At 44.5% G+C, this 27,804-nt stretch overlaps 1 protein-coding gene across 3 annotated transcripts in view; it reads left to right on the forward strand.

The window, feature by feature from the left end:
• KAZN (kazrin, periplakin interacting protein) overlaps positions 1-27,804 on the forward strand; it is a 1,126,623-nt gene that overhangs the window by 273,088 nt on the left and 825,731 nt on the right. For all 3 annotated transcript variants that reach the window (XM_023260038.2, XM_023260039.2, XM_045034763.1), the window contains exon 3: positions 22,071-22,228. In XM_023260038.2, the coding sequence (XP_023115806.1) occupies positions 22,071-22,228 (158 nt within the window). The remainder of the gene's footprint in view (positions 1-22,070; positions 22,229-27,804) is intronic.

The raw sequence follows: 27,804 nt of genomic DNA on the forward strand, positions 1-27,804 counted from the left end.
CCAAATGTGTTTGAGATAAGCCCTTTTCTACCTTGGGTTTTTGCTAAAACTGCTGAGGGACAACCTTAGCCTTCCCAGGAGCCCTGTGGTTTAGATGGTTTTCGAGGTACCACCTTAGATATTTCTAAGGTCTGAGCAAAGGATTTTATAGCCACACCCTCGGCTTTATGTTTATACCATGTTTTCCCAAGAAGGTTCTGAATTTGCTTCTTACCTGGGAACCATTTCTTAATTTTAGCCCCATTTGTCATCTGCAGAGAATGGAATTTCCAAAACCAGTAAGTCCTGGCTTGCTTGCTTTCTTTCTTTTTCTTTCTTTCTTTCTTTCTTTCTTTCTTTCTTTCTTTCTTTCTTTCTTTCTTTCTTTCTTTCTTAATGATTCTTCTTTAGCTTACCTCTCTTTTCTTGCTCTTTATGATTGGAAGCAGGAAGAAACCAAATAACATCTCCAACACTCTGTCTGCAAATCTCCTTTGCTAGATCGTCCCTTTCTTTCTTTCTTTCTTTCTTTCTTTCTTTCTTTCTTTCTTTCTTTCTTTCTTTCTTTCTTAATGATTCTTCTTTAGCTTACCTCTCTTTTCTTGCTCTTTATGATTGGAAGCAAGAAGAAACCAAATAACATCTCCAACACTCTGGCTGCAAATCTCCTTTGCTAGATCGTCCCTTTCTTTCTTTCTTTCTTTCTTTCTTTCTTTCTTTCTTTCTTTCTTTCTTTCTTTCTTTCTTTCTTTCTTTCTTTCTTTCTTTCTTAATGATTCTTCTTTAGCTTACCTCTCTTTTCTTGCTCTTTATGATTGGAAGCAAGAAGAAACCAAATAACATCTCCAACACTCTGGCTGCAAATCTCCTTTGCTAGATCATCCAGCTCATTAGATACGTTTTCTACTTTCTACATCACTGCAGGCAACGGGGCCATTACACCACGGTTCCATTACACCACAGGCAATGCCATTGCATAGCCAGGATCTCATTCCTCTGCTTTCTGGCAGCATTTTCTTCGTACTCTTGCCAACACAGTCTCCTTGAAGGCTAACAGGATTCTGCCAGCAGTCTCTTTGAGCCGCTTTAGGGTTTCACTAATACTCTCGCCCGAAGTTCTTTCAGCTCCTGCCCACTGCGTGGTTTGAAAGCCACAGCCATATTTTTAGCATCTATTTTGTTGTTGTTGTTGTTGTTGTTGTTGTTGTTGTTGTTATGACAACATTCTGCTTCTAGGTACAAAAGTCTGTATCAGTTATCTGTTGCCACTTAACAAATAACCCCAAAGTACAGAGGCTTAAAAACTATTATAAACCTTTACTCTGTCACAATTTTTATGAATTTGGAAATCAGGAGTGACTTAGCTGAATGATGCTGGCCTAAGGGTTCTCCTGAGGTTGCAGTCAGGATGTCAGCTTGTTGCAGTGATCTGAGGGCTCGACTGTGGCTGGAGGATCTATTTCAAAGTTGCCACACTCAGGTGGCTGGTTAGTGTAGCTGGCTACTGGCAGGAAGCCTCCGCTCTTTACCACGTGGCCTGCTTGAGCGTTCTCATGACACGGCAGGTGACGTCCTTCAGAGTGAGCGATCCAAGAGAGAAAATGCAGTGCCTTTTTTGATCCAGCCTCAGAAGTGACACTCCATTATTTCTGCGATATCCTGTTGGCTATACAGATGAGCCATATTCAGCGTGGGAGGAGACAGCCCAAGGCTGTGACTAGCAGGGAGGCAAGAATCATCAGGAATTCATCTTAGAGTCTGGCTACTACGTTCACCTTTCTGTGCCACTGAGTAGTAATAAAGGTTGAAATTTCAGCTCCCTGGGACCCATGTATTAGCAATCACTTCTTAAAAACACGTAAGAGTCGAGACAAACTGTGTATCCAGAGGCAATCACTTGCTACTCGTGTTAGCTGTATGTTTTTTTTTAAATTTTTAGATGTCTAAATAACATGTCTATAATGCTCCCTTGATTTTTTATTTTTAATTATCTATTGATTGCAACTAAGGAAAATGAATATTTAGCTCCTCCATAATCCCCCTCCCCAGCATCATCTGAATATCCGTACTTAATTTTGATTAGTTTTTAAAATTCAGTCTTTATCATACGACCACACAAATACAAATCATGGCAATCAGGTAGTATTTTATGCTTCCTGTTACTTTCTTTGACTTATTTTTATATTGTACCTTAGAGTTAATTATTGTGTTTTTTTTCCTTGTTCAGTTTTCTTTCATTCTAACAATAATTGATCTCCAAATTCTTCCCCTTGTTTAAATTCTTCTTAATTTCAAACACACTAGGCATTCCATCAACACCACCTGTAGCTTGACTACAACTTCATGAGAGACCCTGAGCCCAAGCCACCCAACTGGGCTGCTTCTGGATTTATGACCATCAAAAACCGTGTCAACCTGTAAACGTTTATTGGCATGTCCTGCTAAGTTTAGGATTGGTTTGTCACGTGGCAATAGTTAACTAATACAAGAAGTGTTGTTTTTCACTTCTCCCTCCTTTTTTTTCCCCTTTGACGACTTAACAGGATCATCTCTTCTAATGTCTGGAATTTCATGATAATACGCCCTCTGTGGATATTATTGGGAATTTTACAAAGTTTCCACCTCCCTGTAAAATCTGTTTCCTCCACTTTCCTTCCTTCTTTCTTCCTCCCTCCTCTGTTCTTTGCTCTTTTTTTTTACCTCCTTTCCCTCCTTCCTTTCTTCCTTCCCTTCTGTTTTCCTTCTCTTTTATTTCCTTCTCTCTTATTTCTCTTCTCTCTCCTTGCACTTTCCTTTCTTTCCCTCTTCCTTTCTGAGTAAAGGTTTTCCTCATAATCTGGTGATCCCTTCCTGTCTGCTCTTACGTTAGAGGAGACACTAAACGGGTCGTCGGGGGTTCTGAGCACATCGGGGTGGCTTGTTGACCGTGGGCCTCTTTGTAAGGTAATCTGGCTGAGCTGTTTCATTGGAGAATCCACATCAGTATCTCCAGCTCTTACTTGTTGGGCTGGTTCGTTCCCCAGGGGAACTGTCGGTCTCACACCTTGGGTATAATCATTCTGTCTTCTACTGGCCTGCACTGAAACCCTGATTTGACCACTTACTAATCATGTGATCTTGGTACAATAAGCTCTCTGAGCCTTGATATCCTCATATGTAAGATGCAGGATAGTATGAATCTGCCTCTACCTAACAGTCGCATTTTTGTGAGGATCATATGAGTTAATAGACATAAAGTACTTAGAACAGTACCTGCCACAAAATGAACACAAAACAGGTATTGGATGGTATCATCATCATCCTTATCATCCTATCCTCAGTAGATCTGGGTTAAGGAAGAAGCTGGGGATCTCAGCATTTAATATATCAGCCAAATTACTCCCATTATCTCCAGTAAGGTATCTCTGTTTTCAACTGCTTGGTGGCCCCCAGTCTGGAGGCTCACTGTATTAGCCTTTGCAGAGAACGGATCTGTAGTGTTCAGCCTGTGTGGGTGAGGGGCAGTCAATTGACTGTGTAGATGGGGGAAGGGGTCTAGACCTTAAGTTGGTCTTCTGTTCACAGCACTGACATCTCTGTAACTCCCAGGGGGTCTGCTGTTCTCCATCAGGCTGTCCCTGACTTACTCCTCTCCTGGCTTTGGGTTCTGATTTCTTAGGCCTGCTTGTCTTTCTGCTTCAAGCTTCTAAAATGTTGGTTTTTGTGACTTTTTCTATTTTTCCTTTGTCTTGTGAATCTGTTTTTTATTTATTTTTTATTTTTTCAGATGTCTCTTTATTTTCGAGAGAAAGAGAGAGAAAAACAGTGCAAGCAGGGGAGGGGCAGAGAGAGGGAGACACAGAACTACCATGTTAATTGGGGGTTGGGAGAGACAGGATGAAAATTCACTCTGCCTCTAACTGAAAGTCTGAAACAGGCTTATTAAAGAAGTATTTTCAAAAGCAATAGAAAATTAAGTGAATGTCATGGTTATTTTGGATTTCTTGGCGCTGTGGAAGAGAGCAGATGCGTGAGCAAACCATAATGGTGGGGGTGATGTTCACAACTGTATTCGCATGCGGGCAGATGTCTCCATTGCTCTGATTCACAGAACTCCTTGCACTTGGAATTATTCACCATCTGTCTCCTGTTACATTGTAAGCTCCATGCGGGCAGGTGTCTTCATGGTGTATTGTTACAGGATTTGGAACTTCAAAAATAACAAGGATCGTCATCGTTATCATCACCCTCAGTGTAGCAGAAGCAGTAGTCGTAATAAAAACACAACTAAGTTCACCAAGTATCTACCACCGGCTAGGTGCTATTGTAAGCTCTTTGTATACAGTGACCCGCTGATTACTCATAGTGCCTTTGAAGTAGCTAATATCATAACCTCCACAGATGAGGAAATCGAGGCTCAGAGACACTTGCTCACTTGCCCATGGCTTGTAGTTAGCAAGGGGAAGAGGCACGATTTGAAATTCCCAGAGGCTGCCTTCTAAGCACAATGCTGTTCTGTTTGTTGTTGAATAACTAAAGGTAGAGTCCTTCGAACAGAACAGCTTTATCTGGGGGAAAAACAAATATGGCTCCACGCTAATGGTTGCTTCATCCGTTTCATAAGTTTGTAGGCTACCCTATGTTAAAAGCAGAATTTATTTGAGATACAAAGTGGTTTCCTGCTGAACTTTAGAATGCAGGTGAGGATATAGTAAAATGAAATGCATTTAAAATATTAATAGACCAAACGTAATTAAATAGCCCAAGTGGTAATTACAATTGAAAACAAGATTTCCTTTGATAAAGCTTTGTTACTAGCCAAGAATTAATAACAAGGGGGGCAGTGGGTCCATGTGGGACTCCTTCTGTTTGGAGAAGGGGAAACCCCATTAACTTGTTTTCTTTCTCTTGAGAATGACTACAGAATTGTCTTGAACACTGCCCAAATCTCAAACCCAGTCGTAATCTATGCAATGAGCATGATCTATAAATAGACTTTACAGTTCTTATGGGTGAACTTGGTTCTTGTACAGTCCTTGAAACTTGGCCCAGGGCTCGGCGCTGTGCAGAAACTTAATAAATATTTGTTGATGCATTGGTACATTGCTGAATTGACCTCCGCTTGGTCCCTTACCGAGGCTGCTCCATTAAATTATAATGATTTATGGGGAGAAGGCATGTCGCAAAGCACATGATGTCAGCATTTGTGCCCTCAGATGGACATAGACAGCGTAAGCTTTTTCTCTGCCCGAGCCTACCTTCCAGGGGCCATGGATTCCCTCTCAAAATAAAGGAGGGAGACTCAGTGTTGGGACCGTTTCACTTCTGAGGATATTCATTTTGGGGTTTTGGAAATAGCTCTGGCTGAAATAAAGTACGGAGAAGGCAAGTTGCAGATTTCTTTCCCATGATGTTGCTCTTCCTATGAGGTAGTTCGATTCAAGCATAATTGTATGTCAAATCAGGGCAAAGCGATCATAGTTTTTCCTCGTAACAATTTTCTGTCTTGATGCTATCTTTGCAGTTTTGAAATTTGTCACTGAACACCCAGGACTAGAAATTACGTGTCACATTTACATAGCTGGCTTTATGTATTCCCGACAGTCTCGGAACGTGTCCTTCAGTTTGAAAACACTCCACCTCTCCGGGACACGGGGAGGCTCATGTTCCTCAGCAGACCCCCATCTCCTTGTCATGCCGTGCTTAGGTCAGATATGGCACGGGAAGATGGTCCTTCCCACTGGAAAACCAGTTTCTGATTCGTTCAGCCCTACCCCAACACCCACCTCAGTGCCATGCTTCCCTCCTTAAAAGCAGGGATCGTAAGGATCTATTTAACATGCGGTTTGCTTCTCTAGGTCCTTACTCTGCATCGGCATGGACCGCTGGCAGGAGGCCTCCTACCCATGGCTGCCCAGGTCTCTGGGACTTTCTCAATTGCATTTACATGCAGATTGCATCCTTGTCCTCCACAATGCTGCATCTGGCCTTGCATAATAAAATGTCAGCGGCCCCTTCCTATCAGCTGTGGACGTTGTGTTGCGTCCCAAAGCAGAGGAAGCTGCCCAGGATGCTTTCTCCTTGGATTCTTTCTGAAAAGAAAAGAACACTCTGCTGTTCCTCATAGCCTTGGACTTGGAGTGGTCCCTCTTGTGCTCCTTCTAGGAGCTGCCTAGAACCTTAGGTTTGACCGCCTTGCTCGTAACTTCACATCTCGGGGGGAGACCGGTGGCAGGGCTCTGTAAGTGGGCTGGCAAGCATTTGGTGCTGCCTAGAGTCATGTGGCTGCAGCCTGAGGTCTTAGCGGACGGTGACTGTTGTCTCGTTTTAGGCCATCAGTCACCTTCCAGCAGATGCGCTCCCAGTGGTAGAAGGAGCTGACATCAGTGTGGAACGTGGGTAAGCCCAGGAAAGGGATACTTAGCACCTAGAGTAAAACAATGCACAGGGTGCCCCTCACTTCATAATTTGAAGCCAGGTCATCTGGCTGAAGGTTCACGAGCTGGCCGAGGGTCTTGGAGCCACCTTTGATTGCCTGTGTTACCTTGGGACAGTCATGTCTCTGTCATCAGGTTCCTCATCTGTAAAATACGGGCCGTCAGACCCTCATGGTTTTTGTAAGAATTATAAAGATACACAAAGTAAGCCTGGCTCCTGGAACACTGCAGGTGTTCAATGAAGAATTGGGTTTTTACGTACCAAAGGAATTGGGCGCTATTATAAGTGTTACTGTGAGTGATAAAGTGTGTTATTATTACTGTAGAGGGTTTGGCAAATAAATTCAGACTACCTTTAAATTGCAGTGAGCTCAACTTTTTAAGCCTTCCCAGCATTTTAGCCATATTTACTTAGGTACAGTTGGCCTGGTAATTACAAATATTATCTGTTATTAAAAGCCGATACTTTGGCTTTCTTCACTTACGTTTGATGTATTTCCAGTTTTACATACTTGGGAGCCTACTTGCTTTTTTCTTTAATTTAGTCTTTAAAAGGGATATTTTAGAGGCACCTGGGTGGTTCAGTGAGTTAAGCACCTGACTTCGGCTCAGGTCATGATCTCACACTTCGTGAGTTCGAGCCCCACGCTGGGCTCTCTGCTGTGAGCACAGAGCTAGCCTGGGATACCCTATCCCTCTCTCTCGGCCCCTCCCCACTGTTTCTCTCTCTCTCTCTCTCTCTCACTTTAAAAAAGTGACAAAGGATATTTTATGGACTTAGCTAGAACATGAAGGGTAAGTTGCAGGTTCTGTGTGAACCACCACATGGCCAGAGCTCACCCGGCACTGTGGGAGGTGACAATGATGTGCCAGGACTTAAGGTTGCAACCTCCAGGATTCTCAGACTCCACCATCAAAACGCAGTTCATGGAGAGCCAAGGAACTAGGACCCCTCCCCCCGAGTCAGGACAGGGCTGGAACGTTCTTCGAAATCTTGTGTTTTGTCATAACATTTCATGTGAATGTTGTACTTGATTCCGTATTTCATCCCTGCTTATTTTATCATAGAAAGAATGGTCAGCCTCTGTCCATCTTCCCAACCCCCGAAAGGGCCTGAGACAGAGCACAAGCCATGTGTAGTCCCACCACAGGGGACCAGTAGTCTCACTTGAAAAGTGGGGCTAAGCTATTGCTCTAAACACAAAGGTGGAACCCGGGAACGTAGGAGAATGGAGTGAGGCATGGCGGGCAGAGGGGGGCTGGGGAAGGGAGTAAAGTGGGGAAAGATCTGGGCTGGGATCGGGGCATGGAAGGAATAGGGCAGCCAAACCTATGAGCCACAAAATCCACCTTTAGATACCCAACCTGGTCTGAACGGCCCTGAGCCATCAAATGAGGATGGCTTCTCAGCTTCTTTTCAGGAAATGAATTGGTTTCAGGAGTGAAGTCAGCCTCCCACGGATGGAGAACACGTTCCTTCAGGACCACAGCTACGATATTCAATCTTCTGTCACCGTAAGGTTGATGTGTCCTTGGTTCCACTTCCTCCTCCTCTATCCAGAGTCCATTCTCTCACTGTGGTCTTTACCTGGACAATGACATTCAAATGAAAATCGGTGCGTTTTGCCCAGGCAAGTCTTCTGGCTACATGATTTTGTCATAATCCATTTCTCACAGGGCGACTTTATTGTAATTCATTCCCGTGCAGCTTCTATTAGGTTGAAGTGGAGTTGGCCGCGGTTACGCTGGGAGGCAGCCCATAAAAGAGAGAGGGAGCGCCTTTTGAATACCAGTGGAACCACGTGCAGATAGGTCGCGGCTAGCTGTGACGGCGGTGTGATGGGGAGTTCTTTTGCTCCAGGTGGAGATCGCGGGGCCCATGGAGGGAGGCAGGAAAGTGAAAGCACCTATTGTCTTTGTGCAAATTGATACTTGTCCGCTGTTTGCTTGCATGAGAATGTTCTGGGCAAGGTTCCAGTGAAGGTTGCCTTTTGTGCTGATTCTGAAGGCAATGGATGAGATTGGCAGGCACGCAGGTTTCTCATTGCCGTGGTGGATGTGGATGGTGTCAGTTACGGGCCACAGGACTGTGTTGCTTGAATACCAAACTCTTGGGATCCCAGGGCACTCACTTCATAGACTTAATGTAGCAATAGATTGTTGTAGCCTTTGACCCAGGTGGATGTGTCCATTCAGTGCAGGGGGGAGAGCCAGAGGGCCATGGAGCCTTTCACAGAGGGTAGTTTTATGGCCATGGCCAAGTTACTAAAACTGATGAGCCTTAGTTTCCCCAGTAGAAGGATGGAGCCAGTAGGGCTAAAGCGTGAATTGTAGGGGGTGAAATGTGATGATACATCCCAAGTGCCCAGCTGGACATTCAGTAAGTGCTTAAGAAATAGCAGCTGCCATGATGGGTTCTGGTGGTGTTTCTGTTGTTACCGCCACCTTCCTCTGAGCGAGGCATGGAAAAAGCCAACCTAAAAAAATATCACAGTTCCTGTGCAGCCTTGAGAAATAAAAGTCCAACGGTGTAAGTAGTACAAAGAACTTCAGATGTGGAACTTGTATTAAGTAGATTCTCTTGGTACAGAAAACGGTATGAGCCAGCTTAAGGAAAAAGAGGGCATTTATCATGCAGGGTGAGGGCAGGAGGCAGCTTGGTCTCAGATGGACTGAAGCCAAACATAGGAGAGGGGGCAAGGCTGAGTGCTGCTGTGTGCTGCTCTGTGGGTCCTGGCCATTTTGTTCTCCCTTCCTTCTCTCTTTGCTTCTCTAGCTGCCTTTCCTTCTAGCTGTACAGTAGACCATGGCCGTCCGTTCAAACAATGTTCCCACGTTGTATGCCTCAGCCTCTATTTCAGAACGCTGGACAGTGTTGGTCAGGCCCAGTTGTCTGGGAGAGAAACGAAAAGGGTGTCATGGTGGACAGGCAAACGCAGGGCTGTGAAAACGGGTGGGGGTTGATTCCCAGCGAGCCTCTGATGCTTTGAGAGCTGCCCTCTCCAGCAGGGCCAGGTAAGGACTAGGTGTGTTCTGAGCTCATGGGATTTATGCAGTGGCCATCATGGACTACTGCACTACTAATCATGGTGATGATAGCTGAGTACTATCACTGAATACTAACTAAATACTAACTCTAGGCCAGGCACTGTTCTAAGACCTTATTTGCATGAATTACTTTAAGCTTCATTACTGTGAAGCAGACATGGCTTTATCTCCATGTGAGAGATAAGACAAGTGATACCCAGAGATGTAAAGTCACCTCCCCAAGTGTGTACAGCTAGTAACAGATGGAGGCAGGATTGTAACTCAGGATGTCTGACTCCAAAGCCCATGTCTCTTTTTTTTTTTTTCATTTTTTAAATGTTTATTTATTTTTGAGAGACAGAGAGACAGAACACAAATGGGGGAGGGACAGAGAGAGAGGGAGACACAGAATCCGAAGCAGGCTCCAGGCTCTGAGCTGTCAGCACAGAGCCTGATGCGGGATTTGAACTCAGGAACTGCAAGATCATGACCTGAGGTGAAGTCGGATGCTTAACCGACGGAGCCACCCAGGTGCCCCCAAAGCCTATGCCTCTTAAAAGGTTTCCCCCTTCAATGAGAGGCAGGCTGGACCTCCTCCAAGCTTCTCTCTGGCCATGGTTTTGGGTTTCTAAGACCCTGATCATATTTATCTTCCAGGGTGTGGCCTGAACCATGCTCCCTCTCCAGGAGTCCCTCCTACCCCCCATTGACCTGTAGCCCATTGGTTCTCAAGCCCAATGGGCTCCAGCAGGGCCCAATTCGGTCACTGCCTTGCCTGACTTGTCCACACCACTGCACACATTGTCACCCTTCTTGCCATCACTTCTACTGCGATAGTGTCACCCACAACATAACTCCAGGTCTCCTGCAACTATATCCCTTTAAAGAAGCTGGTGGTGGTGCTGGGGCGCCTGGGTGGCGCAGTCTGTTAAGCGTCCGACTTCAGCCAGGTCACGATCTCGCGGTCCGTGAGTTCGAGCCCCGCATCAGGCTCTGGGCTGATGGCTCAGAGCCTGGAGCCTGTTTCTGATTCTGTGTCTCCCTCTCTTTCTGCCCCTCCCCTGTTCATGCTCTGTCTCTCTCTGTCCCAAAAATAAATAAACGTTGAAAAAAAAAATTTAAAGAAGCTGGTGGAAGATTCATCACCAGCATGTAGAGTCTTTGGTCCTAAGAGTTTATTTTGTTGCTTACTTTTAAACCTGACTATTTACGGAACGTATGTCTCTTTCATTGGTGCCAACATAACATGTTGGATCCTACCTGTGTTTCACTGTAAGACAAACCCCAGTTTCACGGGCAACACTGTCATCCTTACATGTTCCAGTATCGAATTTTTATTTTTAGGTGTGTGACCTTGAGCTGGTTGCCCAACCTTTTTAAAAGAAAAACGTGGTAAAATATACGTAAAATTTACGATGTCACCGTTATGAAGAGCACAACTCCGTGGAATCTGGTGCACATGCAGTGTTGTGTCACCCTCACCGCCATCTAGTACCAGAGTATTTTCATCACCACAGAACAAAACCCCATCACTCCCTCCTCCATCCCCGCAGCCCCGGCAACCACGGATCTGCTTTCGCTTTCTGTAGGTTTGCCTCTTCTGGACGTTTCTTATTAACGGAATCACTCAACATGTAGCTTTTTGTGGCTTCTTTCATTTGGTCTGTTTTCTGAGGTCCATCCATGTTATAGCACGTATAACACATGTAGCAAGTGATTGCATGGACTCCGTTACTTTTTGTGGCCGAATAGTATTCTGTTGTATAGACAGCACGTTTTGTTTATCTGTTCATCAGCAGGTGGGCATGTGGGCTGTTTGTACCTTTGGCTGTTTGGTTAGTGCTGCTGTGGACGCTCACGGACAGATGTTTGCTTAGACGCCCGTTTTCAGTTCTTTTGGTTATACACCTAAGAGTAGACTTGCTGGTTCACAGGGAAATCCTTTAAGTTACTGAGATCCTTTAGCTTTCTGAGTTGAACTTATTGAGAAACTGCCAAACTGTTTCCCACAGTAGCTGCGCCATTTTACATTCCCGCCAGCCATGGATGAGGGTTTCAATTCTCCACATCCTCTCCTCCAGCGTCAACGTTTGACTTGCAGAGTGAGTTTTATTATAACGGCGGGGGAAAAGATACCTGAATTATTTAGGCTTTATTTATTTAATGAGGCCATCTTAAAGCAAGAACTGGAAACTTGTGGGCATTTTAATGCAAAATACATCATAGAATTTGAGATACACGAAAAGCAAAGGTTGTTGAACATGTAGGGATAAATTTGATCATTAGTTCATATCTATGGACCATGTAAATGACAAGATCGTAAAATCCACGGACCCTCTTGTGGTGAGGCTGTGCTCCATGATATGATTCATTTGGTATGTTTTTCTATAAAAATGTACAGGAGCCCATCTCAGTGACATCTGGACTCGCCTGCATAAAATGAGTGTTTAGGATCATATTATTATTATTTCATGTTCTATACTTCATCTGATCTATAAAAAGAGAGGCACAGTACAGTAAGCTGTTATTTCTCTTCTAAAAACATGAAGAAATTTTATGTGTCCCTTCTATTTTTGCTAATGACACAAAATGTTGAAACTTGTTATTTTTTTCTTCCGCCAGCCCATGAATGTGCCATCCTTACCTGAAACCTAAATAAATACCCATTAATGTACAGTGCAATCCAAATGAACACTTTGTATAAATAATCCTGCTATAGAAATACGTGTTTCTTCAAATTTGTAGACCAGAATAACATGCAATAAATTTAACATCATTTCACATTCAGAGCCACCAACCAAATAAACTGGTTTTATGACTCCATTTCCTAAACTCAGGTAGGTAAGAAAGCGTATATATGGCTCTTCATTCCATAATCCATCATACATTTTAAGAACAGTATTAGTTGGTTGAGATTTTTATATGACAAATGGAGCAGAACGGACATGGTACCTGATGCTAGGGTGCTGGGGTGGCAGATGGAGCACAATGGGATGAAGTTGCCTTTTTCTTTCATGGATCCTTTTTTATTTTGGACAAATGTCTGTTTGATTAAGTGCCACCATGCGCCAGGTGCTGTGCTTAGAGCTGGGTGTATAGTGAATCAACACCGTTGCTGGCTTCGTGGAGCCTACAATTTAGTGGCCGACGTTCTGGTTATCTATTGTTGTATAACGAACCATCCCCACACTGAATGGTACAAATCAATACCTCATTAGGCTCACAGTTTCGTGGGCCAGGAATTTGGATATGGTGTAGGGGAGTAGTTCAGAGTGACGGGAGCCATATTTTGGGTGACTTGAATGGTAGAGATGGCTGGTACCATGTGTCTAAAGCATCAGTTATGGTGGATGGCTAGATTCCTTGGTTCTTCTCTATGTTGCGTCCTCTAGGATTGGAATATTCAAGGTGGCTTCTTTATTCAGATATCTGGACCCCGGCCTGGCTAGCTGCTCAGAAGAAGTTAAGCACCTGTTCATGCCCATACAGAACTGGCTGGTCATCTTTCTTTCTCCGTGTGGTGTATATGTGCAGGCTTCTTTAAAGCATGGTGGTCTCATGGTGGGCTTACATGGCAGACAGCTTCTCCCAAAGCAAGTGTTCCAAAGTCATGAGCAGGAGCTCCAGGACCTCTTATGATCTAGACTTAGAAAGCCCAGAATGTCACTTCCACCCCTCACTCGTGGTGAACCATGTCACTAAAGTCAGCCAGACTCATGGGAGTGGATTTATTCTCTACCTGTCAATGGGAGGAGTAACAAATGTCAAGATCATTTTAATCTGCCACAGAGGAAGGCAGGCATTTAAAAAAATAATCACATAAATAATGATTGCAATAGAAAAAAGCGCAGCCTTCTTCATGGTAATCAGGACTTCTTGACTGCCAGTGACAGAAAATCAACCCAGATGGGCTAATGAAAAGAATCTGCTGACCCACCTCACTGAGAAGCCTGTGGCTGAATCCCGGTGCTGTAAGGATACGGTCAGGAATCGCTGCTCCCCATGTCAGCGATAATTGTCTGTTTGCTCAGGTCATTTTACTCTTGGGGGGGGGGCTCAAATGATAAGTACAAAGGCTGCAGCTGCTTCATACTCCTATCAGTTTAGCAATTGCAACCAAAAAAAAGAGAAGCTACCTCTTTCTCAATGGTTCTAGCAAATGGTCTTGGGGTTAAATCTGATTGGCCACTTGTAGGTCACATGCCCCCTCCTCGGCCAATCAGTTGCCAGGGAAATGAAAAGCTTGGATTGGCCAGGTTTGACTGTGTGTCTATCTCAGGGATCTCAGAACAGGGTCAGCCCTACATGAACTACAAGTGGGGGGGGGGGGGTGAGTGTGTCCACAAAAGGAGAGACAGTTTCTTTTAGGAGAAGACAACAGAAATAGATGCTCACCAGACAAATACACAAAATACCCATTATGCAAGCCTCAAAACACAGGATGGCCTGCCGTGAAGATTAGGTCTACACATAGACGCAAGGGGGTAAGCTATTCCTCCCTGCTGCCCTAGCCTCCAGTCAGTCAACTTGCAGTTATTAAGTTTTCAATGTGTACGAAGTGCCAGACAAGTTGTAACTGGGATCACAAAATGAATAGACAAGCGGGGGACGTAGGGGTTCCAGGGATCTGGGGGCTCATCAAGGAAAAAGAGATGGCCACTAGGTGGCAGTAGCAAACACAGGCTTTCTTGGGTGAGGCTTTGACAGGTTTGGGGTTCCAGGAAGTCCCTCGCAGCAGCAGGAGACCTTCCAGAAGTAAGTGCAGGAGAGGAGGGCAAGGGAGCTGCCAGGGGAGAGGAGAATTCTCAAGAGGACTTCTGCATCTAGGTGACGTCCCGGAGCAGCACCGTGGGGATTCTGTGGGTCAGAGAGCAGCAGTGGCTTAAGAGGCTTTGTGCTACGGGCTTGTCTTATCTGTGGCTAGCAGACATTAGGTGCAGTTTTGTAGGGCATGCAAAGCAGATGGGCTCTAAATAGCTAAAAATCTGCTTATTTGGGCTATATTTAAAACAAGTGGATGTGTAAAAATTTGAGTTTGGCACCTGCTGGGTTTTGAGTTAATGGGTCTCAGCCTGCAGTGAAGAAATAAACCACCCAGGCCAATATGCAGACATCACCTTGGCTGATTTATATTACAAGGAGTTACTAATTATCCTCAATTATAAACATAGTAACTAGTTAACGTCAGCAAGTTAAAGGCTTGAGGTATAAACTGTGGGATGAGAATCATAATAGCTAAAGTCTTGTACGTACTCATCACACAACAGACGCCGAGCTGCGTGCTTTGTGCAAACTGTCTTATTTAATTCACAGACAGCTCTAGGAAGTAGTCCCTGTTACTGTCCCCATTTACAGATGGGAACACTGAGGGGTCAAGTCAGTCATTCAGGGTCATACAGGTGGAGGGGCAGACAAGATTGAGACCCAGGCAGACTAGCTTCAGAGCCCACACTCTCAAGCATCTTCAGGGAACTGGGTAACCCTCCTGGCCTACGTCTTCACCTGTAAAAGTAGCGAGGATTACCAGGTGATGCTCCATGCTCAGCCTGTCACTGTCCTTCTAGGCTTGCTCTGGGTGGTGTCCCAGGTGGAAATACATCAGTGTGAGCTCCTTGGCTGTGTCCTCCAGGAAGTGGTGAGAATGGATCAAGGGAAACCAAGGGACCAGACCGGCAGCTGGTTAGCTCAAGAAGAGCGATAGGCGTGGGGTGGAGCATCAGGTGGAGGCGGTCTAATGTAGGGATTGTGCGCACAGGCTCTGCCTAGGCATGAATCCGCCTCCCTCACGGACTAGGTGCGTAATCTTGGGTGACTCACATCGTCTGAGTGTCTGCCTTGGTAAAATAGTAGCTAAAACAATGGCACTCACGTCAGTAGAGTTGTGATTAAATCAGACAATGCCCCTTAAACATGAAGCCCAGTGCTTGGCAAATAGAGTTGCCCATAGATGTTTGCTGTAATATTTTTACTACTACTAAGTATTCTTTTTTTTAAAGGTTTATTTATTTATTTGGAGAGAAAGAGAGACAGAGGGGGAGGGGCAGAGAGAGAGGGAGAGAGAGAATCCCAACAGGCTCCACGTTGTCGGCGCAGAGCCTGACGCGGGGCTCGAACTCACGAACCACAAGACCATGTCCTGAGCCGAAATCAAGAGTGGGACACCTCAACCGACTGAGCCAGCCCAGCACCCCACGACTAATTACTCTTATCGGTGTAGCAACCGTGTGATGGAGAGAAGACGTTCGATAGGTAGGGAAGCATCTGAGAAGGGCTTCAAATCCTAGCCATTTTTAGTACACGAAATGTTTACTGTGTACCAGGCATCCTGCCATCTGCTTGTTTTACGTTTGCTAAAAAGAAAAAAAAAAGTCTAGACGTGTTCCCTGCCTTTACTTTCATTGTGCCCCACTCAGCAGCAGTCGCTGCTATAAAACCCCACTTGTGGTGTTGTCTCCAATGACGTTATTCTTTCTGGATCCAAAGTGTGGTATCCTGGCAACATCGTGAGAGCAGCCGTTGGAGAATTACGGCCTTGGGTCTCATCTCTGTTGCGTAAACCTCTCTGAGCTTCAGATTCCCCATCTATAATGGACCTTTAACAATAACAGCAGCAAACGTTTATTAGGAACTTACAATATGTCAGGCACTGTGGGGTATACAATAACTTGTTCAAATTCACCCACTTAGTAAATGTCAGAGCTGGGTATGATTCGGGCTTCTGACCCTAGGTCCACATTATTAGTGACTCATCACTCTGCACAAAGGTTTTAAAAGCCCCTGACATATGATAGGTGCTCAATAAACTGTAATTGTTGTCATTATTATTATTATTATAGCTAGTAAGAGAGGCAGGCAGGATTGAGACCCAAGCCAACTGGTTTTAGAACCTGTACTCTCAGGGCACCTGGGCGGCTCAGTGGGTTAAGCATCTGACTTCAGCTCAGGTCTTGATCTCATGGTTTGTGAGTTTGAGCCCTGCGTCAGGCTCTGAGCTGACAGCTCAGAGCCTGGAGCCTTCTTTGAATTCTGTTGTCTCCCTTCCTCTCTGCCCCTCTCCTGCTTGCATTCTGTCTTACTCTCTCTCTGTCTCAGAAAAAAAGTTAATAAAAACATTTAAAATTTTATATATATAAAAAAAGAATCTGTACTCTCGAACCAGTTGTATTTATTCACTCAGTAAACAATCCCTGAGTGTCTTTTCTTTGCTGAACACCATCAATAACTAGTGAACAAGATTCTATTCTTGCCTTCAAAGGAGTCACCCTCTAGTCCAGAGACTATGAGACCGCATTCACTAGGCTGTGCTCCAGTAACTAATAACCCCCAAATACTGGTGCTTTCCAGTAGCAAAAGTTTGCCTTTCCTTCACATGTTTGCTTCATTCTGGGATCCGAGCTGTACTTACAGCAAAGGGGGAAGAATAATAGGGGAACCATAAAATTGCTCTTAAAGTTTCTGCTTGGATATGGCAATAGTTTGTGTCTACTCGTGGCTAAAGCAAGTCACTTGGAAAAACCTGGTATTATTTAAGGCAGGAAGTATGTTTCTCCACCAAGGAGAGTCACTAGGGAGGGTTCTGTAGGAATAGGTTCAGAGAGGAGCAGTTTTGGAACTAATAGTTAAATCTATCACAGTTGGCTTTTTAAGCAATTGTGACACGATATGGTAGGTTCTTTAATGGAAGTGTCTATTCTTTGAGCAGAGGAGGGAGTGCTGACTTCTTTCAATTTGTCTTTTGAATTTAGAACAAAGTGAAGTTTAGAGCATATTTTAGAGCCTCAGTTTTCTGGAACAAGAATAGAGAGAGCTATAATAGATGCATTGAGAACCCAAAATTCACTAGCCTAGTTGGAGTAGAAAGCATTGATAGTAATTTCTCCTTTCCAAGAAGTGATGTAAGGAGTTTTGTTGATAGCCATGTCTGCATGTCTATAAGCAAGGGGCTTGGGAACTAGGGTATCCTTGGAATGACTTAGGGAGGCGGTCGTGTTTTTGAGAACCTTATGTCCTTGTATTGGGAGGTAAGGGGGAAGGAAGGCAGAATGGTGGTGGAAAACATGGCATGAATCATGCAGAGATTGGCCCTAGACTCCGGGTACGTTATTTGAATGCCTACTCAGTTGCTTTCCTTACCTGTGTCCCAACTTTCCCGTTTGTAAAAAATGCACAGTGTTTAAAAATTTACCCAAAAAACCATTTATTGCTGTTTTTAACTTTCTACCATGGAACTCACCTTAGATCTGGAGCCCACATTTCCACCGATGGTAACTCAGTCACCTCTCATTGAAAACTTAGTATCTTTTCTGGAGAGATATCAGTTAAATTCAGATTGCTGTCTTTACCCTTTTTCCCTTCTTTTTGGGTTCTCAGGAGGCTTATGTATTTTCCCGTCTTGGGCATGTCTATTTGCTCTATGAATCTCCCTCTGGACACTTCAGGACTCACTGGAAATGTCTTCATCCCCAGGGATGCTAGAAAAGACTGTAGGTTGGGCAATGATGGTGGTAAGGCAGTAATGCTATCTCAGATCCTCAGTGACTTAAAAGGCCATATGGTTATCATTTCTACTCTAATACTGGGTGCCTCATATTGGCATGTACAATGAAAGAATGCCCCACCCAACTGCCCAAGGCAGGATGTAAGACATTAAGAAGTCACTTTGGCTTTCAGATACCCAAATCTACCTGGGTGTTTCTACTCATCTCCTTTGGAGAACGAAGATTCAGGGGAGGCAGGGATCAGGCCCGATACTTTCTTGTTCATCTCTGTTTCGGCCAAGTTCCTCCCCCAGCCCAGGACAGGATTTGAGAGTCTTCCTGTGCGGTGAGGAACTGCTGTGACATCATATCCTGTATTCTTCCTACTATGTGGCTTATAGTTGCGACTCTATGCTGTGTTTTCCAAGTTTGATTCTCCATAGTTCAAAACCACCATTTATTGTTATTTATTGTTTAGTACTTACTGTAGGATTTACACTATGCATATCTAACAACACTGTCCACCTTCAGATAATCTAGCATGTTATGTATTTGTGAACATTCTTATTCTTGGTACTGTTGTATGGTTTACTTTTTTTTACATATGTTATCAACCCCACAATACATTACTGTTTTGCCTTAAACCATCTATTATCTTTTAAAATAATTAAAAGATGAGAAAGAAAATGTCTTTGTTATATGTCGCTCCTTTTAAGTATTCTGGTTTGGGTTTTTTTTTCATTTTTGTAAATACAAGTTTCCATCTAATGCTGTTTTCCTTCTGAATTCCTTTCACATTTCTTTTAATGAAAGTCTACTGGTGATAAGTTCTCTCAATTTTTATCTAAAAAAAGTCTTTATCTCACCTTCATTACTGAAAGATATTGTTGGTTATACAATTCTAGGTTGACAAGTATCTTTTTTCTTTTGGCATTTTAAAGATGCAAAGATTATCTTTTGGTTTTCAGAGATTCATATGACAAGACTGACACCTTTCTTGCCTTTGTCCCTCTGAATGCAGCCTGCCTTTTTTCTCTAGCTGGTTTTAAGATTTTCTCACTCTGTGTGTGTGTGTGTGTGTGTGTGTGTGTGTGTGTGTGTGTGTGTGTGTAGCAATTTGATTATAATATGCCTTGGTACAGTTTTCTTTGTGTTTATCCTATTTGGGGTTTCCTGAGATTCTTAGATTTGTATGTTTATAATTTTATCAAATTTGGAAAACATTTTGTCCATTATTTCCTCAAATATTATTTTTGTCCCTGCCCCCGCCCTACCCCCAGACTCCAAGTATGTGCATGTCAGGCAGCTTTATATTGTCAGAGAGGCTCTATCTGTTCATTCCAGAGAGCTTTATTACCCTAATTTCAAGTTCACTGGCCTTTTCTTCTGCATTGCTTAATCTGCCATTAATCTCATTCAGTAAAATTTCATTTCAGATATTGTAGTTTTCATTCCTAGAAGCTCCATTTGGTTCTGATTCAAATATCCAATTTTTCTCCTCATTATAATCATGCTTTATTTCACAACCTCGGACACGCAAAACGTACCCATAAAAGCTGTTTTAATAGCCATGTTTGCTAATACTATCACTTGTTATTTCTGGGTCTGTTTCTATATGCTGATTTTTCTCCAGGATATGAGTCATACTTTCTTGCTTCTTTACATGTCTGGTAATTTTTTATTGAATTCTGAGCTGTATGGATTTTGCATTTCTTGGGTGCTAGATTTTGTCGTACTTCTATACAAAAAAAAAATGCTCCATTTTTTTTTTTTTTTTCTTTCTGGCAGGTATTTTAGTTACTTGCAGATCAGTTCAATTCTTTCAGGACTTACTTTTTTAAATTTTTTTTTTGTTTGTTTCAACGTTTATTTATTTTTGGGACAGAGAGAGACAGAGCATGAACGGGGGAGGGGCAGAGAGAGAGGCAGACACAGAATCGGAAACAGGCTCCAGGCTCTGAGCCGTCAGGCTCCTCTGAGCCATCAGCCCAGAGCCTGACGCCGGGCTCGAACTCACGGACCGCGAGATCGTGACCTGGCTGAAGTCGGACGCTTAACCGACTGCACCACCCAGGCGCCCCTCTTTCAGGGCTTACTTTTAAACTATTTCTGGGGGCGCCTGGGTGGCGCAGTCGGTTAAGCGTCCACGATCTCGCGGTCCGGGAGTTCGAGCCCCGCGTCGGGCTCTGGACTGATGGCTCGGAGCCTGGAGCCTGTTTCTCCGATTCTGTGTCTCCCTCTCTCTCTGCCCCTCCCCCGTTCATGCTCTGTCTCTCTCTGTCCCAAAAATAAATAAACGTTGAAAAAAAAAATAAACTATTTCTGGATAGGCCTAGAGTAGCCTTTATTCTATGGCTCATTTAGCTTCATTTCTAAAGCCCGATCCTTCTGGAGTCTGTACCGAATGTGCCCTGAATTCCAGCAAAGGCCATCATCCACTTCGGCGGATGAGTGCGTGAGCCATGTGTGTCCCTAGGAGATCTCTTCGAATTGTTTGCCTTGCAGCTGCCCAGACTGTAACTCTCCTCTCCTGGAACTGTTTCTTGCTGAGTCACGTAGGGTTTCATCCTACTCAGATACGGGATTGATATTCCGCCAACAACTCAAAGGGACCCCTTTACAGCTTTCCAGAGATCTCCGTGCCTTCCTGTTCAGTTCTCTGTCTTGCAAACTGTAGCAAGAGTAGCCTTCCCAGCCTCTGCCTTCTCAACTCCGTGAGATCACCGGGCTGTCCTTGGGCTCCTGTTCCTGTGCTCAAGTCTGGACATTCCCCCTTTTATTTTCTTTCAGAATGCTTGCTGATGATAGGTCTCAACTCCCCCCCCCCCGCCACCCCCACTTTTCTCAAGAATCACCCCCTCTCGTGCTGTCTCTTGTTCAAAGTCTGCGAATATTTGTTTCTAAGATATTGTACAGTTTTCTAGTTAGTTGTGGCAAGAGGGTGATCTGAACTGTCACACTCCCTCCTAGTGAGGAGCACAGGTGCTCAGAGTTACTCTATCGTATACTAGTTTTTGATGATAACTTTCATCTTCAGAATTGTGGTTTTACGGTAGTTTTCCCGAGAACGCGTAGGATTTACCTATTCTTGGTTGCAAAGGATAGATTTATCTGAAACTTATAGAAATTCTATCAGGAAAATTCTAATTCAGGGAAAAATAAGGACACTAATTCAATAATACTCATCGAGCGCCGTCTATTTGCTAGTCCCTGTCCTGGTTGTTGGGGATTTAATCATAAACAAAGATTTAAAAAAATCTGCGCTCTTACTGAGGGCACTGTAGAGAAGGTGTAGAAAGAGGCAACAAGCATAATAAATAGGTGAAATCTGAAAATTTATAACAGGTCAGACGGCAAGCGCTATGTGAATTATAGAGAAATAATAATCCCCCCAACACACATGTGGCACTGATTGGAAAACATGGCCTTTGTCCCTTCATATACTTTAATGATAGAGGCCATCTGCTTAGAGGTAAAGTTGCCAAGTATATTACCATAAATGTCAATCCACTCTAGGGCTGTCCCCTCGTGTCCTGTGAATCTCTGTAGTTTACAGACACTTAACACAAAGTCATCTTCATGGAAATGTTTGCTGGCTTGTTTCTTTCCAGTTTTCTCAGCAGGACATTGGATGCTCCTTGAGGGTAGGCATTATGTCTGCCTTCGCCTATGATTATATCCCCAAGCACTCCATAGGTTTGGCATTGGGAGACTGCTCAGTAAATATTTGTTGGTTGTTAAACACACGTGAAGAGATTTTCGTGGATATACCGGTTTCTTGATACCTGCCCTGGTTGGACGTTATATGCATACTCCTACCTCTCTGCCTAAAAGTACGAGCCACTGGGGGCACTTAAAAATAAACTGGGGCGCCTGGGTGGCTCAGTCGGTTGAGTGTCCAACTTCGGCTCAGGTCATGATCTCGCAGTTTGTGGGTTTGAGCCCCGCGTCAGGCTCTGTGCTGGCAGCTCAGAGCCTGGAGACTGTTTCGGATTCTGTGTCTCCCTCTCTCTCTGGCCCTCCCCTGCTCATGCTGTGTGTGTGTGTGTGTGTGTGTGTGTGTGTGTCAAAAAAAACAAAAAAATAAATAAAAATAAAAGTATAAGCCAGCTTCTCTTTGGAAGTTACCTGTTACGATCACACTTTCCTTCTTTCTCTTTTTTTTCCGTAGCTGTGCAATCATTGTACACCCTAAATGACCAGATATCCCATTTTATTGTCACCAAGTCAAAGGCACTGGAAGAGGACAAAGACCCCTTCCTACCCACTGAGAAGGAGACTCTGAAGAGTTCCATGATCCTGATGAGGCACCTCTTAATGGACGCTCAGGTACAGAGATTAACAGAGAAATTCTATATAGAGTCGGCGGTGTCCTGTTTTTGTTTTCTTTTTAGCAGAAGTTGTGCAAAAATGTCTGACTACCACGCTTATTGAAAACTGCGTTTGTGATGGACGTCCGTGTAGCAGAGATTCTGATCTATTGGGTATTGGATTTGTGATTAGGAATTACTTAGGATTTGGTATTAAAATAGCTTGGTTTTAAGTCAAAGTAATGGGGCTTAAAAATAATACATGTGTTGTTTCTGAGACTTCAACAGATCTCTCCTTAGCCTTGGAAAAGTGAAAATCCATTTACATACAGACTTGGCAGGCCTCAAAGCCGGGGAAGGCTTTGGAGTGGAGCAGCGCATATCCCAAACAGCATCACCGAGCAGCTAATGAATATTTTGGTACATTTGATGCACCCCCAGTAAGCGAATCGGCACTATCGTTTCTTTTTTAATGCCCGCAATGAATTAATTACAGAAGGCATTTAGCCCGTTGCATGCTTTTGTCGAGATGTTCTTCCTCAAGGTTTCTCCTTGTGTACTATTTTATTGATATATTTAAAGGTAATCTGTCTATTCCTTCTGGCTTTGTTGGTGGGTCTCTCCAGATACGTTGCTAGGCAAACACCAGGTGGTTCACTCGAGTTGATAGTTTTCTGTGTCAGTGAAGCCAAGCCGAACTAGATTTTATTGTCATTTCTACCTCTCCAGGATCTAGAAATGTTTCAGCAAATGTTCTCTGGTTTTGGTGATTTTGTATCCGTTTGCCCCGGAGCTTTCTTCCTGAGCTTGTTTTCTGTTCGACAGCCGCGAGGTCAGAACGGTGGGCGGTTTCCTGCGTTCCACTCGGTATCAGATTTTGAACTGTGGTTCCTTTGGTTTTGTCTCTACCATGGTGGTGTTTTATGCTTTGTTTTTTTTTTTTTTAAATCAATCCTGAAGCCTGTCTCTTGTACCAGTAGGACTTTAACTGGCAAGGCTTTTGTGCATTTCTCACCTGTCAATGTTTGAAGCTGCCCCATGGGGTTTTTGAGCCCCTATGTTGCGACGGCCCAAATTATGCAAAGCCTTTCATTTTTACTCACCGTTCTCCCTTCTCCCCTTCGTTATGAGCATCCCATTCGGTTTCTCCTTTCTTCCTGAGCCCGTCTACCGGAAAAAGGAAAGATTCCGAAGCTCTAACAGCCAGTTGTAAAACTCGGGGGGCAAAAAGGGGAATTTAGAACGATTTACCAAATAAAAGAAAGCAAAGCGTTCCTGAAAGGGTTAGCTTTCCTCAGTGCCTAGACGCAGTCCTACAACTAACACCCCCCAGCCAAGGGAACTATCCACGTGAATCCCAGCAATACTGTGTAGAGTCTAGAGTTTGTAAAATCTCAGGAAGTAAAATACGATTCATCTTTTCTCTCTCTTTCACTAGTGTCTAGCATGGGATTTCAGAAACGTTCAACATCGCTTAAGAAAATGTTTTCACCCCTGAATGCTAGATCCATTTGACAACTTTCATCCTAGATGGTGTTGATCGCAATTCCCCCTCTCCTTTTTTTAATCTAATGAGACTAAACTATCCCATACAATGTGATTACTGTGTGGGACTGTTTCATTATTTCATTCTCTCCTGACCCCTCATCAATGCCTGCTAGAATTTTACACTCAAATAGCCAGTAAAGTGGAGTGGGGTATGGTGGTTACTCCTCGAAGTCAGACCTCCAGAAGGAGGTGGGTCGAATCTTCTTCCTGGGCGGGGCAAAAATAGAAAACCAGCTCAGAAAGTGCTGTGATGTCTGGGCCCATTATTTCTTTTGCCTACTTCTGTTTGAAGCCTCTTCCCTCTTGTCTTTGAGACTAATATAGGATGAGGTAAATTGTGATTAGTTTGGTCTAAAAATACCACCCTCGTTGCTTTTTTTCTCCAAACCACTCACTTCTGGAAACATTATTTGTGGTTTTCTCTATGTCCGTGGCTGAAGTCAATTAGAATCATGTTACCTAATGCCCCCAGGCTCAGATCATGTCCCTAAGATTAGCGTTGCCACACTTATAACATGCTAAGAAACCCCAACATTTTGGGTATGGTCAGGGGCGATATGTGGTTTTCAGTTTTGAAGGAGACATCTAGAGATACATGATTTTTAAGAAGACTCTTTAATGAGCATTTTTGGAAATGGAGCGAGTTTCCCTTCATGTTCTGACATTGCTTCTTACCTCAATTGGAAAGACGAACGAATGTGCTTAGTTCATATTCTAAGTTCATCGATAACGGGAGGTCAACAGAATGTGAATTCTGTGTGCCTCCTTCCCTTCAGCTGTATTTTGTGATATTAACAGGTGCGCGGTAGGTTTGTGTATGGTAGGACGTAAGCTTCTCAAGAGCAGTAACCACATCCCTTAACTTGGTTGGTATAATAGCCTGCTCGCTTCCATACCCGGAGGACTCTTAAGAGCATTAGATGATGATGAAATACTCTGACATCAGTTTGCGAGTTGAATGAAGTCAGGCACAAAGTATTCCAGGGAACCTGGAGGCTGCTTTCGAGAGCAACTGCTTAAAAGGCATAATCGATTCAAGTCACATCTGTCTTGGAAGCAATAAATCCTGCTTAGGAGAATGTCAAAGGCAAAAGCATTGCTGGGCTGTGAAATTCTACCTCTGAGGATTATAAAACAGTATGCACACAGCAGACACATCTCCCAAGTATAATAGGGGTGCCGGGTATGATTGGCAGGTCTGACAGTTCATTCTACAGAACGGAAGTGAGGAGGAACGTCTCACAGGGGGAGCCCCCGAGGCCCACAGTTACTTGTTCATTCCCTAAATGGCCGTCTGAACATTGAGGGGGTGTCTGAAAGAGGCAGGGCTCCCCTGTTTGCATTCCATTCCCCTTGTCGTCTGCGGGCCCCCCAAATTCAATGACATGTACCATTCAGACCGCATTTGAAACCTGACCTTGTGGCTTTTGTTCCTGGGAGCCAAACGGCCGACTCAGCCTCATGAGCGATTAGATTCATAACGCCGAAGAGGTAATTCTTTCTGGTAGAGATTAATTCTTTTACTCATACTGTGTGACTCCGCATGCTAAGAGGGGTTGATTACAGCCAACTAAATCTCCTGTTGGCACTCCTCTCTTTCTTCCCCCCAAAGACCTCGTATCATTATTTATTAAGGGGTGCGCGAATGCTTGGGAAAACAAGAAGATCGCTTTGTTGCCACAGGGCCCTCTGCTGGAAGGCTGGGCGCTACAAGGTGGAGACGGTCCCTTCCCTGTGGGGTCTCCTTCTGCAGCCACAGCGGCTTAGAGGGGCCCGTGTTCCGTCGCCCAGGCCTGGCAGAGCGCGAGGCCCTTCTCCATGGACCCTGGCCTGGATTTGAAGGCAGGGCTTGCGTGCAGCAAGGCTGAACCCCGGGTGCACCCCTCCCAGAGGTCCATCTCTAGGAACGAAGAAAGCAAGACTAAAAATAAAGATAAACTGGGGCGCCTGGGTGGCTCAGTCGGTTGAGCGTCCGACTTCGGCTCAGGTCATGATCTCACGGTCCGTGAGTTCGAGCCCCGCGTCGGGCTCTGTGCTGATAGCTCAGAGCCTGGAGGCTGCTTCGGATTCTGTGTCTCCCTCTCTCTCTGCTCCTTCCCCGCTCATGCTCTCTCTCTCTCTCTCTCTCTTTCAAAAATAAATAAAAACATTAAAAAATTTTTAAAAATAAAAATAAACTGCACAGCCATCATCTCTAAGCCAGTGTGTGCTCCGGGCCTGGCAGATGTCAAATGTTAGGTGGGAAATAAATGAAATCCGCTTCATCCTCTGCCCGCCCCTTTCTCTGCTCTTTCCTCCTCTTCCCTTTTCCCTTTGCCTTCCTTCCCCTCCTTCCTCCACCCCTCGCCCAGCATCCACTCTTCCTCCCCTACCTTCTCCTTCATTTCTCTCTCCCCCGCCTCTTCTTCCCATTGGCAAAGTAAGTCTTAGTTGAGAAGCGGAATGAGATTTCTCCCTTCCCTTCCTTCCCCTTTTCTTTCCTTTTCTCATCTGCCTTTCTTTCTCTTCTTTGTGTTCAGAGGTCTCCAAAGTGTATTTGGCAAAAGCCCATATTCCCCCTTACCCGGCACGAGGGGGCGGGGTGGTGACTGGCAGGAGGCAAGCCTGGTTCAGGAGACAGGAGGGGATCCTGCCAGCATCTGAGACTCAGAGTGATGGTTGTCTGGGTAGTGTGAATTTCTCTTCTAGAATGGTCTGGAAAACTCGTCTCCTCTGGTTGGTTATGCTTTCTCGTTAATTTCTGGCAACATTGGGCCGATTTAACATGAGATGATTGGCTGTTTGAGCTGCCCGGACACTTCACTCTCTAGACTGGCCTCGAATGGGGAAGTGTGGTTTGGGGTGGAGACTGCACCAGAGGAAAGCATGGCTCAGGCTGCTGACACATAGTTGGGGACGGATGGCTTGTCAGCTTGTTTTGGGAAGGAGACCTTGGAAATCAGGTAACTGATACACATTCATGGCAGCCATAACCCTGGAAGAGATTCTCTCCCTTTTCTAGCACGTTCCATCCCTCCATGTACTTTCTGAAGCCAACACCATGCTCAGGACGTGGAGCTCGTGGTTATTCCTAGTGCAGGCATCTGGTGCTTTCTGGCTGCAGCTGGCTTCAAGGTCAATGCCACGAGTAGGACCCTGTTGACAGCCCTAGGGAATGTCTTGCCTTTTAAGTTGTACAAACTGGGGTACCAGAAGGGTGCCTGGCTGTCAAGGTCACAGATGCTGGCCGCGGCTAAGGGTAGCACAGGAGCATGGGTTTTTTCTTAGTATCTTTTGAAATTGGACCCCACGTGGGAGGAAGAAACAGAACTGTCCCTATGTTGCGGCAAGCAGGGAAGAAACTCTGAAATTAGAACGAGGGCAAAGAGGCAAAGTTCTCAAAAGAAGGAAATTACCCTGGGATATGTTTAAATCTACGCACGCTGTCAGATTTCCACCTCTTCCAGGTCATCGGAGAAAGAAACACTTAAACGGACGTGGAGGAATTTAGTTCACCTAACTAGAGCGCTACATTGGTAAGCTGATTATCCAAAGGAGTCTCAGCTTATCCCCTCCGGTAATCCATGTGCTCCATTACCCATCGGTCCTGTGCATTTGAAAAGGCAATGCTTATTTTCTGTTCCCAGATGCAAAACTATAAAACCAGCAGGTCCTATGCCTGAAGTTTCTTACCTAACTCGTGCAAGCTCACTTCCCATTCTGCCATGCGATTTTGATCTTTTAAAGTGTCGTGGCTTTTTTAAATAAATAAAATTTTAACCTGCAGGCATTGCCAGGCTTAGATGCAATCCTTGCGGTGACAGAGGCCCCAGCAATCACCTTCCCTGCTCCAAAGGAACGGAGGGTGATGCACACAATTGCGATGCTCTTCCTCTGATAAGCTTGAGTCTAGGTGTTCTTTATGTTAATAGTGAAAGGTGGCCTCTTCGGAGTCTCCTTCCATCTTTGTAAAATCCTATAAGGCAGAATTTTAGGGAAAGTGCTGGAACACTGACGTTTGCTTTCAGTGTTCACTATGTAAACATCCAGGTACAGCTGGAACTGAGA

This window comes from Felis catus, chromosome C1, assembly GCF_018350175.1.
Source record: "Felis catus isolate Fca126 chromosome C1, F.catus_Fca126_mat1.0, whole genome shotgun sequence".
NCBI lineage: Eukaryota > Metazoa > Chordata > Mammalia > Carnivora > Felidae > Felis > Felis catus.